Genomic DNA, 13,726 nt, shown 5'->3' with positions numbered 1-13,726 from the left:
TGGCCACATGAAATCAATCACTATCATCGAAACAAAGTCAAACAAGACTATATGACGTCATATTTCTAAAAGTAAGTGAAAGTGATGCAAATTAAAGGAGGAGAGGATGAAACATTGCAGTCCCTACACCTACAATAGTCTGAATATAAAGCTGCTGTAAAGGCCGTCCTGCTCAGAGCAGCTTATCCTGGTAAAACCAGGTAGAACCAGGTCAAACCAGGTAAAACCTGGTAAAACCTTGTAAAACCTGGTAAAACCTGGTAAAACCAGGTAAAACCAGGACCAGAACATGTTCTTAGCAGATGTTCTTCAGACGGGGAGTCAGGGATGCAACGTGCACTTTCTGTTTTGAAATGACACTTTTTATGTTTATGCCACTCACTGTTTAGTAACTGTTTAATAAATACAGTTTTGGTAAATTTGACTTATTTGAAAGTTTAAAATGAGCACATATTAATGCAGTATGAACAAGAATGTTTTAATGTAGATATAGAATCATCATACTGGTGTGATTGTGATTGTTGTCGCCCAGCCCTAATTGGGACATCCCTAATATTTAAGAATATTTACATCTTAAAATCAACAAAACAGATTTGGAGTTACATGAGTAAGTTCAAGTTTTTCAATTTTTGGCCTTCCTTTGTGTCTGCGCTGTTCACACAGCAAGAAGAAATTCTGGGTCTACTCTCGTTTGGCCAACGTGAATCACCCAGCGAAGGTGCCTATCATCCACACTAGGCTAGACTATAGCCAAACCAGCCGAGACCAACCACTCCCAGAGCGCAGTTGACCTGCTGGTAGACCGACCTCAGCATCCCCGAGGAACGTAAATCAGGCCCCCGGAGCATCTCACCGAGGCCGGCTGTTCGTCTACTTGGCGCAAAATTCCACTTCGGCTCAACCAGTCTACGGCTCGGTAAGGCAGGTCATCTAGCGTGCATTGGAAGTCAAAATTAGGTTTTCTCTAAAGTTAAACATCAACTTTTGGTTAGTTGACTGTTGTACTTTGTCAAGAACAGCCTTGCATTTAAGCACGGAGTTTGTACAGCAGTGTACAGCATTGCTTCCAGGTAATTGTGAAGGCTGCAGATAGCTGCTGCTCCACAGCGATCGCTGACGCCAGTCTTCACCAGCTTTCAAACACAGCGCTGCCACATTCCCTGTTGTTCCAGACCAGTGACTGTGTGCTACTCCTATCTCAGCAGTCCAAGAGGATTATTGGACAGGTTCAGTGATGTAAAGGACAGACAGCAAAATACTGTGGCTATCCTGGCTTAGTTGTATTTTCCTGTTGAATTATTATTATATATTTCAGGTTAGTGCAAAAAGAGATTATCATGTTAATGAATATTATACATTTTACACTATAACAAAACAACATTTTAAATAAATACCCTGCTCTCACTGTTATGCATTTGTAAATGCATAGCAGTTCTTTGGGCTACTTGGCTATCAGTGTTTTAAATATGCTGTAATTAAAACCTCGCTGACCCAATTAACAATACTTAACCAATGCCTGTGTGCTGCCATCCCATTCCACCACAGCGATTTGATCAAATTGCTGCAGATAATTAGTGGATAACAGTTTCCACCCCGTTACAGAGTGCAGCAGATACAGAAAAGAGAGAGGCGTGTGATATTGATGGAGTTGGAGCTCAAACATACGAGAAATGTTGAGAGAAAAGAGATTTGAAGGAGGGAACTGATATAGATACAGCATGAATGATACAAAAAAGAGAGGGAGACTGTGATAAAACAGGCTTTTAATGTTGCTCTTCTTGTTTATTAATAATTTAGAGAGAAATCTCTGCCAGTTTTCTCACTTTTGAATTCCGGATAGACCCATGTTCTCTGTGTGGAGAGTGTGTTTTAAGTATGTACATTTGTGTGTATGAGTGCTTTCTCCGTGTGTGGCTATCAGTCTATCAGGAGCCAGAGGGCATATACTGGTCAGCCAGCTACCCTCCCTCCTGTCTCATCATTCTCTCTCTTTCTCCCTGTAGGGCGCCTATTACAGTGAACCCCTCAGGTCATGCCACAGCATATGCACACAAACACACACACAAACACACACACACACACACACACACACACAGAGTGTTAAACAATAAAAAAAAAAAAAAGGTTCTGTAAGTGCCCATTGCCTTTTGCATACACACGGACACACACACTGCCCTCTTCATCCATCCATCCATCCAGCTCAGCTTGAGACTCTTTGAGTGGGTTTCAGTCCAGCCCAACAGCACCATGCCGGGCCTTGGCCACATTAACAGCCTGGCGGGTGAATGCAGTGGCCAGGTTCTCCAACCGCCTGCAGCTAACATCCTCCTAAGTGTTGGCACTCTTTGGATGAGCTGGAATGGTCTCAAAGTGGGAAGAATCTAATCCGGTTTGACTCAGTTTCTCTGTAGTGTCCACAGCCACAACTGGGAGCTGCATAGGCAGGAAGCCGGGGTTCTGCATGCGATATGTTCACATACAGGACACACAGCATTAACCGATTAAATGGGTGCAGCCCAGGGTTGAAAAGAAAGTAATGAAATGATGGAAAGAGGAAAGAGTGAAGCCATTTAAACTCGTATTCAGCTCTGACAGCTTTCCGTGGTTTATATCATCAGTGTAAGTACATCCTGAAGCTATGCTTCCCAGTGTGGACCACCACCTGAGTCATCGTTGACTGCTGTCTTTTGGTCTGAGTTTGTTCCCTTCATCTCTGTTGCTATGATCATACTCCAGCTGTGTTAAGAGATTAAATAAACCATACCTGCATAGGGGATGGGGGCATCTTTATCGAGGGCCACCAGAGGAGGGTCCAACAGAACGATATCAGTGTTTTCAGTGATCACGCCATGGTATGATGTCTCAATCCAGGGCTTGTGTTTGTTCACTGTAGGAACAGAGAGAAAAATGTGAGCTGTGAGTACTGTCAGCCTGAAAGATATACGTTTGCAATATTTTATTTTCCCTGAAAAAATGCCGGCGGATGAATGGCACTAATCAGCAGAAATGTATATATTATACATTTTATTGGCAAAGCTCCTCAAGCCTCACTTTCTATGACAAACTCTTTTTGAAAATCACCTCAGTTGCTTCTTCACTTTCTTTTATTTTTCACATCCTTCAAAGATTTCCACGAGGTCTCAAAGCACAGTGCCTTGCTTATCATTGGCACCCAATGTTTTGCCAGCTAAATACTGTATTCAGCACCAAATCAAAGCTCAGTTTGTGAGCTGAGCACCTCATCAATTGTGATTAGCACTCACGGTTGTGTACAGCCGTCTGCCAACACACTTACTATCGCTTAACCTTCTTACAGACGAAAGAAAAAAAAACAAATAAGAGAAACAGCTGGAAGTTTTTGAGCAAGGCCAGAGGGAAACTGAGAAACAAAAAAACACGAAGAGAGAAACAGGATCAGCTATATTTACATTCTGTCCACTTGGTAAATGTCAGGTTCAAGTTTATAGATTGAAAATGACAAAGCAAAGCTGTAATTTAAGGTCCCAGAGAAAACAGTAATTACTCACTATTCAGACTCTAATTAGGCAAAAATCAAGCAGTCATTGTTACAGACCACTTCAGCTATACACTGTATGCCAGTAAAATGCACTTGACAATGCTAAAACAAGCACTTCATGCACAGAGAGACAGACAAAAGATCATGCACTTTCCAACGTGAATACACAAATGATATCCTTATGATGTTGTTGTGAAAAAATTGCAACAGCAGTTTAATTTTAATCTAATTACATCCCAACTATTCAGTGATCTTCTTTGATGGCACTCAAAGTTATACTCAAGACACAGAAAGTTGAGAAAGAAGCTCAGATCTTTTGAAATGAAATTTAGATCTAAGAAAGTTTTGACATTTTAATGTCCAGGAAAAACAGGACCATGTAGTAGGGCTGGGTGATATTACCACAAATCAATATCACGATATATTGGGCAGTTTTACCTCGATAACGATAAATGTATGATAACCCTTAGCTGGCAACAAAAAATGTCTATTTTCTGATTGGCTGATTGGTCGGTGACTCTAGATAGCTGCTCTGAGTTGAGAGCTCAGGGCACAGTAGCATGGCGTGACTCGTTATGATGGGCTGTTGGAGTTACTGTGCGCTGAAGTCAATTTCTCACCATGAGAAATGGCATGTGTGGCGTGAGAGCGCGTGAACTTGTTGAAATGGGCAAGTCTTATGTCAGCCGCTTCTTTGTTTGAACCATCAGCCATTTTCTTGGGTTTCCCTCCTTGTTCAGACTGGATGGGAGGAGTCGTGTGATTACACACACGCCGTCTTAAAGGGGAAGGAAACTAGCCTATCAGATCACAGTCAAAACAGGGAAAAAGACGTTTATTTTTTATTTTTTTTAATCAAAACACAGAATTTACCAACATGGGAAAATTGATGTCGGTCATCGCAGTGATTGGTAACGGTAAATTTTCGGTTTATCGCCCAGGCCTAGCATGTAGTTTGATTTTCTTCCATAAACCATGCGGTACCAGCTGTGCATGGCTGAGGACTCAAAGCTGGGACACAGCAACCCGATTATCAGTCGTCGGATGCCGTCGGATGCCATCGGGCAGTGGGACGAGGTCGGTGACTAGAGTCAGGTGGGTGTGTCCCGTGCAGTCATCCCTGTGCGTCGGAGTCAGCATTCATTTTGGCCAATTCGACATGTAGAATCGGCCACCCGCCGTCGGCTCTATGACCAATCTGATTGGTGGAGTGCTACCCCTTACCGGGCGAATCAGAGTTAACCAGAAATTACAATGGTAAACATACTAGATCAGGGGTCGGCAACCCAAAATGTTGAAAGAGTCGTATTGGACCAAAAACACAAAAAACAAATATGTCTGGAGCCGCAAAAAATGAAAAGTCTTGTATAAGCCTTAGAATGAAGGCAACACATGCTGCATATTTCTATATTAGTTATGACTGGGGGAAGATTTTTTTTTCATTATGCACTTCGAGAAAAAAAGTCGAATTGTCTAGAAAAAAGTCAAAATTTTGAGAAAAAGTCGAAATGTCAAGATTAATATTGAAGTACCTTCTTGAGAAAAAAGTCGAAATGTTGAGAAAAAAGTTGAAATGTTGAGAAAAAAGTTGAAATGTAAGACTAAAAGGGAAAGGAAAAAGGAAGAAAAAAAGAGAAAAAAAGGAAAAAAAAGAAGAAAAAAGGAAAAAGAAGATAAAAAAGAAAAAAAGGAAAAGAAAAAAAGAGAAAAAAGGAAAAAAAGAGAAAAAAAGGAAAAGAGAAAAAGAGAAGAAAAAAAGAAAAAAGAAGAAAAAAAAAAAGGTGAAACATTTTTGAAAAATCTCCAGGGAGCCACTAGGGCGGCGCTAAAGAGTTGCATGCGGCTCTAGAGCCGCGGGTTGCCGACCCTTGTACTAGATAAACAGCAATGGCACAGACACTAAACTACACTCTATCATGGTATCGGTTTTGATCGTATTATATTTTCATTATTAGCCATCGTATTTTCAATCATTCTTGACTTCTATCAAAAATGAAAACACTGACTGATGACAGCAGGCTCAGTTCAGAACTCGAGACTAGAGTGATCCATTATTTCAGGTTGTTCTTCTTTCCTTTTCTTTTTGAGCAACATCACAGATTAGCGCCGCCTGCAGTTATGCGGACGTATTACGCTTTGCACACGTGCAGAACGTACGCTCCGGCTGGCGTTGGGTTTGTGTGTGCAGGAGTATTTTTTTGACCAACACCGGAGAGACGAGAGCTGACTTCCAGCCTGACTGCTTTTCTGCCGACGTACGGCCAGGTTGGAATGTAATTTCCTTCCCTGACATCAAACACGAACTTTAGCACCCCCATGCTGTGACGATGGACGACAGTAGCAAAAACAAAAAGACACAGGCGGAAGCAGTGATTTTGTTTTGCTTTGAGGGTTTTTTGTGATACACCTTGGCTTTGTCCACTACATGCAGACACACCAGAACTACCAACTACTATTGTCTGCAGCTGCAACGTCAAAAGTGCTGGGTCAACCATGTCCATCTTTCTCTGATACCTCAAAACTCATCTAGGAAAGATCAGTAACTTGACAGATCAGAAAGTTTTTATTAGTATCTATGTACCTTTAGCAAACATATGAGCGATGGAACATTGTAGACGCTTTAATAGCTTTCATTGTAGCAAAGGGATGTTGACTTGACTAGACCAGTGTTTGCTGAATTTCCTATACTGGGCGGTTCGTGGAGTAACAATGCAATCAGTTTTGCATTGTTATTATGCAATAACAATGCAACAGTTATTATGTTTCCATTTAATTGCTGATCACATAAGTTAATGTTATGGGCTTATTAGGTTTGCATTAAACTGGATTCAGATGTGAGAGAGATTTATTATATTGTAAGATTTTATAGTGATGATGTTGATAATGACGCTGTACATGCTTTGATTTTAAAATGGTCTTTGTGGATTGGATCATAGGAAGGAGATCAGTGACTGGCCATTATGACCACAAGAGACTTGAGACTTGAGTTAGGATTTGACCTTAAAAAAAAAGACTTGTTTTATACTTTTTGCAACAATATACAATTGATTAGACTCACTGTGATTAAAACAAGAGTTTACAGCTTGTAGATCGTGTACCTGTTTTGTGATTATATTTTAGAGACGAGCCGGTGAGATCTGAAGAGCACACCCTCACACTTGAATGCCAGCTGAAAGGAAAAAAAACGCTGCGCGAATACAGAGATTCTCACGATCGATTGGAAATGATCACATGAAAGAAATGTATGAGTTTGTTCCAACAGTATGAAATAAGATGACTCTAAATGCCAGAGTATGTTATCGTGGGGAATATCTTGCTGACATTGCTGTGCAGAAAGTTCCTGATGAAACATTGTATGCGTCATCATTTTTGCTCCCACAGGTACAATTAGGAAGAACAAGGAAGAAACAAGAGACATTTTTTGGAAGTATTTTCTGAAATCATCTTTTGCCTTCGAGATGAACAATTGCTAAACTAGCACAATGCTACAGTTGTGTAATTCATGACCGTCAAATTATATTTCTGCCGCTTTAACATGACTTCATGCATGATAGAATACAGTAGGAGGAAATCGGAAAAATGATGACGGATGCAGTTAATTTCATGCTATAATTTAGTACAAGTTTTCAGCCACATGTACTGGGTGAACCTAAAGTAAAAACGAGTGCAGAGAATTGAAGAGTGTTGTCCTCAGCTTCATTTAAGATAAGCCACAGCTTAGGAGACATGCTATATTCCTTGATTTTCCAGCTGCCACTTGCAGCAACTACTTAGCAGGGATAGGCTGACACAGAGGATATGTTCAGCATTATCTAAATTACATAAAATAATAATAATAAAGCTCAGATTTTTTAATCATGGTGAACACTAAAGACCAGTGGCGGATGATTCAACATCAAGTTACCCTGATATCTCTGTGCTGATGATGGTGAACGTTAAGGAGAGTATCTTCTCACAAGTCAGAGATACTGCACTGCAATAGAGGGCTAATCACATCTCAAAGCCTCGCTGCTCTTCCTGTGTGTGGGGTGGAATAATTTTTCATCAGAAGTGATGAGACCATTAAAAGAGGCCCTGCCTCCAGTGATCGCAACATTATCTCAGTGGGGCACCGCCCACATAAATCCACCCACAACCAATAACTGCAGTTAATTGTATGAAATAAAACGCTGACAGCTTCTCAACAAAAAAGGGTTCATGTAGTGACAACTTGAGATGTGTCTCCGAGTCCTTCCAGTACAATGAATGAGATTCTTCTTTTGTCTTGGAATAATGTGAGCGATCACAGGTAGAGGAGGCGGGGGGATGGTGGGTGGAGAAATAAATGTGACAGACCATCATTCCCACTATTCCCTGGGGTATCATTACCAGCCGGTTACCGCAATCGAACCTAACTCGTGACCACTTAAGCCTTGACACTAAGTGATTAGCTTTTTACTCCGCTTTAATGACTTGAATCAAAACTACACTGGCTAAGTCCTCATCAATATGAAGGAAAAACAACACTCTGATAGGCTAAATTAGTCTGTTTCAATTTGAACCTGCAGGCAGACCAAGAAATAAGACATTTTCAGAAATGCCTTCTTTGCTAGTAGTATTTACGTCTTAATGGCAAACACAAAAACAAGATTCTCCCTTGTGTTATCTTGATTCAAATATGCAACGCTCATCTGCCACTACGCGTTACCACCGCAGACAGACTCTAACGGGATGTGTGCATAAAAAAGAAAAAGAAAAAAAGCAAACATTCACATACCTGGACTACAACTGCACTCAAAGTGACCCCAATTTTCAAAAGCAAACACCTTTGATGGCTACTAAAAGCTCTCAGTAAATGGCATGCGATAACCCGTGTTTGTGAGCGGACGTGGGGGTCAGTTTGCCGGCATCTCTTGCAGTTGTTTGAGTGAACAAAACTGGCTAAGATGCAAAGAGCTTTCTAGAGATTATGGCTGGAGCTGAAATCAAATGTGCATGTTTTTTTTTCCTTCTATTTTTTTCAAGCAGAGTAAACCAGACATTTGAGTTGGTTGTGTCTGTAATACACTGGCCAAAAGTCATGTCATTTGAGTAGCAACTGAGAGCAACTCTGGAAAAGAGGAAAGCATTTGGATTAATTCTATTAACCCCTTTCAAAGTAAACTAAACATCTTCTTGCTACCAATTGGCCTTGCTTGTTTCCCAAAATTAAAAACAAATATAAAAAATGTCCATATTTTCTTGCCATGTTGCAATCTTATTACATTTCAGTAATAACCAAATTTCAGGGATTTTGTCCTTTTAGAAACGAGTAAAGTTAGAGACCAATGACTAATTTTTCATTCCCCAAATCAAATTAATCACCAGACCACAGCGATCACCCCTGTCCTGGCTAATATAATCACGGTGTGTGACAACTAAGAGGTGAATGCCGGAGATCCCATGGCCTTTAGTGCCCGTTGCCGGTCAGCAGGATGACACCCCACCATTTCACTACCAGTCAAGCCGATTTGATTTGAGCTTCTGAGCACGGCATATGAGCCATTAGAGTGAAGATGTGCAACCATAACTGTGCGGACCGGTGCCACCGCTCCACAGGGTATTGCAATCTGAACAGACCCCGGGGGGGAAGTGAGGTGGGGTAACAGTTGTAATTAAAAAGAAGTCAGTAGGAAATTAAACCCTGATTGATAAGGTCAACAAAAAAGGACCAATATGAATACATCAGCATAATGAAAAGTAAACATTGTGGAGACAGTTAGCTATTACTTCAACTAACCGGCAATTACAGCTACAGGGTTAACTGAGAACTCATGACATCACAAAGAGGCTCAGGGATGTCCATCAACAGGTCACTGTGAATCATCAGGAAACATCCCCACTCTGCCACCATCAGAGGATGTTTCTCAGTTCAGTTTTCTCTTCCCTTAACTACTCCATCATTGCAGTGATCCGTGTCTTCCCTGAACCCTGGAGATCTTTGCAAACGTTAATCTTGTATGCACTCCGTGTCCTGGCTTTGTGCTTCACAGAACAATCTGACAGTAACCATCTGCAGGGAGAGGACTTTATTACATTTGAAAGCTTCCAGGCAGATTACTTGTAGAGATACATGGAGTTCTCAAGTTTGCAACACTGATTTTGACTTGACATCTGTTTGACTAAGCTGTAACATTTACATTTTAAGAAATGATGGAAAGTATGTTCGGTTTTCCTGCTGATATCAAGCATGCAGTTTCAGGCTGCTTCTTTGTCTGTGCAGTTTCATGGACGTTTAGGTGATACTGCGGTGGTTCGACATTGCCTGTAATGTTGAGCAGCAGTTGAAATGTCAACAAAGCACTGCATTCTGGGACTACTGGAACTTTTGTTTTGTTGCAGCTTTCCTACCCGATAAAACATCACATTTTGTTAATCATCACACTTGCAGTTGTAATTGCGTGATGCCAGTACAATAAATAGACAGCCCAATCTTAACACAGGTATAAACATAACTGCTGTATATTCTAGATTATATTGTCTTTTGTACCCAAATACAAAATGACAATACTAACACTTTTTATTCTGCAACGTAGGCTCTTGAAACAGACCATAAGTGAATTTACCAGAACCCCTGTCTTCAACCCAACGTCAGTTCTGTCTTGCATAGCACTCAAAAACAAGACAACTGGAGTGTCAAAATGTTTTATCAAGAAATATTTCTCTTCATTGTTTTTTTGTATTTATCATTCTCTCCTGTTTCCCAGCCAGTGTAATGTCCTTTGCTTTGCTTTTCAAATCTATTAAGTAAAAATAAGAAAACAAAAATACAATTTTATATCCACTTCTGCCAATCATAGTATTATGTTACATATAACCGATGACTGAACACTGAATGAAATTTTGTGGTAAAGTTGGTCTAAAAGACACATTATATTTGACATAGTTATACGCGAAAATACCAAAGTGAAAGGGTTCAAAAGCACCCTGTTCAAAGGTGTCTTTATAACACTGTTCAAAGCAGCCAATGTTAGAGGCTGACTCCAATCCACCCACACATTACCAGTGGAAGTGGACTTTATATGCTGTCAAATTTGATGGACATTTGAAAAAATGCAAATGTAGAAGATGTGTTTTACTCTGTATTTATTTTTGTGTCACAAAAAAGAGCAAGAATTGTGTCTTTGGAATTGTGGCAATTGTCACATTTTTCTGTTTGAGAGGATCGTCTACTAGTGATATAACGACATTAGTGATATCTATTAGTGATATAACAAGTGTCACAGAAACAGCTTATTTGATTTCAGTAATTGGATGACCAAATGATAGGGAACAAAAATGCTGAAATTAGATAACAGCCTGTTTCACCAGAGGAAAATCTTCAGAGCAAATTAGAAGTCAGCTCATTATTCCATCACACCATTCGGACAGTGAAATGCAACAAGGGAAGAAAACCAAAGCTCAAATGCTAACAGAACAGAGAAGAGTCAGGATTTCCACACTTGAGCATTTAATACATGCAGGTTCATTAGTCAGTCAGAGCATACAGCAAAGAAAAATCTGCTGCTGCCCAAACACCTGGGTCACATTGAAGCAGACCCTCCACAGACCCTCTCAGACAGTGACACTGTGACCTGTGCTGCACTCACTATGAAGCGCCTCCTGATGTCCTCTCATCTCTGAACACTGGAGGACACGCAAAGGAAACTAAACTTCCAAGTCATCTTAAAAAATAGTAAAAAAGTAAAAAATTGAAGCGCATGGAAATAGTTCACCTGTTTGCTGCTTCTTGGCCTTATGTGGTTGATGTGTGTGGAGTTAGTTTCTCGGTACGATGAGGTGTCTTCGGCCCTGGGCTCAGATCACACCATGTCTATTTGAATTCAGAGGCTCGCTTTGCCTTCAGTGTGTGTGTGTGTGTGTGTGTGTGTGTGTGTGTGTGTGTGTGTGCCTGTGTAAATGTATAGGTGTGTCTAATGTGCATGTCTGAGTGCATACAGCTTGTGTGGCCACTGGCAGTTTGCACATTCTGGATGAGAGCCGAACGCCTGGCGTCTGGTTTTGGGGTGTGTGTGTGTGTGTGTGTGTGTGTGTGTGTGTGTGTGTGTGTGTGTGTGTGTGTGTGTGTGTGTGTGTGTGTGTGTGTGTGTGTTAGGGTTGCACGGTATACCGGTACCAGTATAGTACCGCGGTACTAGAGTTTTGAAAACGGTACTATACCAGCATTTAAAAACAAACGGTACTTTTATATATTTTTTCTATGCAAACGAATTGGTAAATTGGAGCCTGTCTCTTTAAGCACGGCAAAGTCCGCGAGTGTGACGTAGATGCAGAAGCAGAGCCGCCTCCCCCTCCCACTCGCATGCGGAGGAGAGAGAAACGAGAAGTCGCGTGTTATTAGACAGACAGAGCGGGTTGAAATAAAATTGAAATAAAAAGAGATGGCAGCTGCAGAAAAGCCCGTACTTTTGGACAAAATGGGGGCCCGAAGTATGGTGTGGAAATATTTCGGGTTCAAACCGAGCGATAAGGGCGAACCACTGAACCAGACGCACCGCAGTGCAAGCGCTGCTACAACGCGTGTCTCGCAAAAAGAGGCAACACTTCAAACTTGTCCAAACGTTTAAAGGACAACCACGCGGACTTCTTCCACGACTTCAGTCAAGAACGACAGCTGATAACTTTGTTCACCAGTTCACTGCACTGTCATGTCAATGAAAGAAGTACAGAGCCTCTCCCAGCCCGTAGTAAACCTACAGCAGCCTATACAGAGAGTTAAAACATGTCCATGGTTAATAAATGCAATTTTTAAAATATTAAAAAAAAAAAAATTACATTCTTAAAATATTTAAATAAATTCCACACACTAGAATATAACTTTAATATATTTTTTATATTTTAATATTATTTAATGTTTCATATATATTATAAACCATTAAGGCAATGAATTATATTAATTAATATTATATATTTAAACACACTTTTGTAAAACATTCCACTAGCCTACAATATCTAATCCTATCCTAGAGGACTGTCTCAGAAAATTAGAATATTGTGATAAAGTTCTTTATTTTCTGTAATGCAATTAAAAAAACAAAAATGTCATACATTCTGGATTCATTACAAATCAACTGAAATATTGCAAGCCTTTTATTATTTTAATATTGCTGATTATGGTTTACAGTTTAAGATTAAGATTCCCAGAATATTCAAAATTTTTGAGATAGGATATTTGAGTTTTCTTAAACTGTAAGTCATGATCAGCAATATTAAAATAATAAAAGGCTTGCAATATTTCAGTTGATTTGTAATGAATCCAGAATGTATGACATTTTTGTTTTTGTAATTGCATTACAGAAAATCACAATATTCTAATTTTCTGAGACAGTCCTGTAGATAATAGAATGATCCTCAATTTATTTTTCTAGTTATGCCCATTTAATGTTTCATGTGGCCTATAGTTTCAAAACACAAACCTTTTGAACAATGAGAACAAGTAAAATAAAGCAATGGAATTCAAATTAAAATGACCATGTTAATTAAAATACTGTACCCCCTCCCTCCCCCAATTACAGAAGTCCAGTGCTCCTGGCTCAGAGAGGGTGACACCACCCACTCAGAAGCAGGAGTTTTTGCTGCTACAGTATTTTATTTAACATCGTGACTTTAATTTGAATGGCATTGCTTTATTTTACTTGTTCACACTGTTCTAAAGGTTTGAACATTTTAATATCCCATGCCAATTATTTATTTTATTTATTGTTGTTATTGTTCCCAAAGTCTGCTTTAAAATAAAGGAAAATATTGACATTGAGAGAGTTCCACCTTTTTACAAAAAGTATCGAAAAGTATCGAAAAGTATCGAAATACATATTGGTATCGGTATCGAAACAGAAATTTGGTATCGTGACAACCCTAGTGTGTGTGTGTGTGTGTGTGTGTGTGTGTGTTGTAGTGATGGAGGATATTCAGTGGCCGGCTGGAAAGCAAAGCAGTCTTATAGCAGGACCCCACAGCCGAACAAATCCAAAACAGTAAGTGCACACAATGCCCTGCAAGACCACCCGGAGAGTGAGCCAGCTGAGGCAAACAAAGGAACGTAGGAACAACAAACAATAATCCTTGAAGACAAACAAAAAAAAATTCATAAATGTGTGTTTCTACCACGGCAGTACAAAGAGAAAAACAAACTCACCGACGGTAATTGTTGCCCCATATATCAAAGTCCTTATTTATTTGCACCTCAGTGAG

At 40.0% G+C, this 13,726-nt stretch overlaps 1 protein-coding gene across 1 annotated transcript in view; it reads right to left on the bottom strand.

Annotated features, from left to right (window-relative positions):
- LOC133441584 (calsyntenin-2-like) overlaps positions 1-13,726 on the bottom strand; it is a 422,755-nt gene that overhangs the window by 274,871 nt on the left and 134,158 nt on the right. Inside the window, exon 2 of the mRNA XM_061719022.1 lies at positions 2,765-2,887. Within this exon, the coding sequence (XP_061575006.1) occupies positions 2,765-2,887 (123 nt within the window). The remainder of the gene's footprint in view (positions 1-2,764; positions 2,888-13,726) is intronic.

Source organism: Cololabis saira, chromosome 4 (genome assembly GCF_033807715.1).
Source record: "Cololabis saira isolate AMF1-May2022 chromosome 4, fColSai1.1, whole genome shotgun sequence".
Lineage (NCBI taxonomy): Eukaryota > Metazoa > Chordata > Actinopteri > Beloniformes > Belonidae > Cololabis > Cololabis saira.
This window is presented reverse-complemented; position numbering and strand designations above follow the sequence as displayed.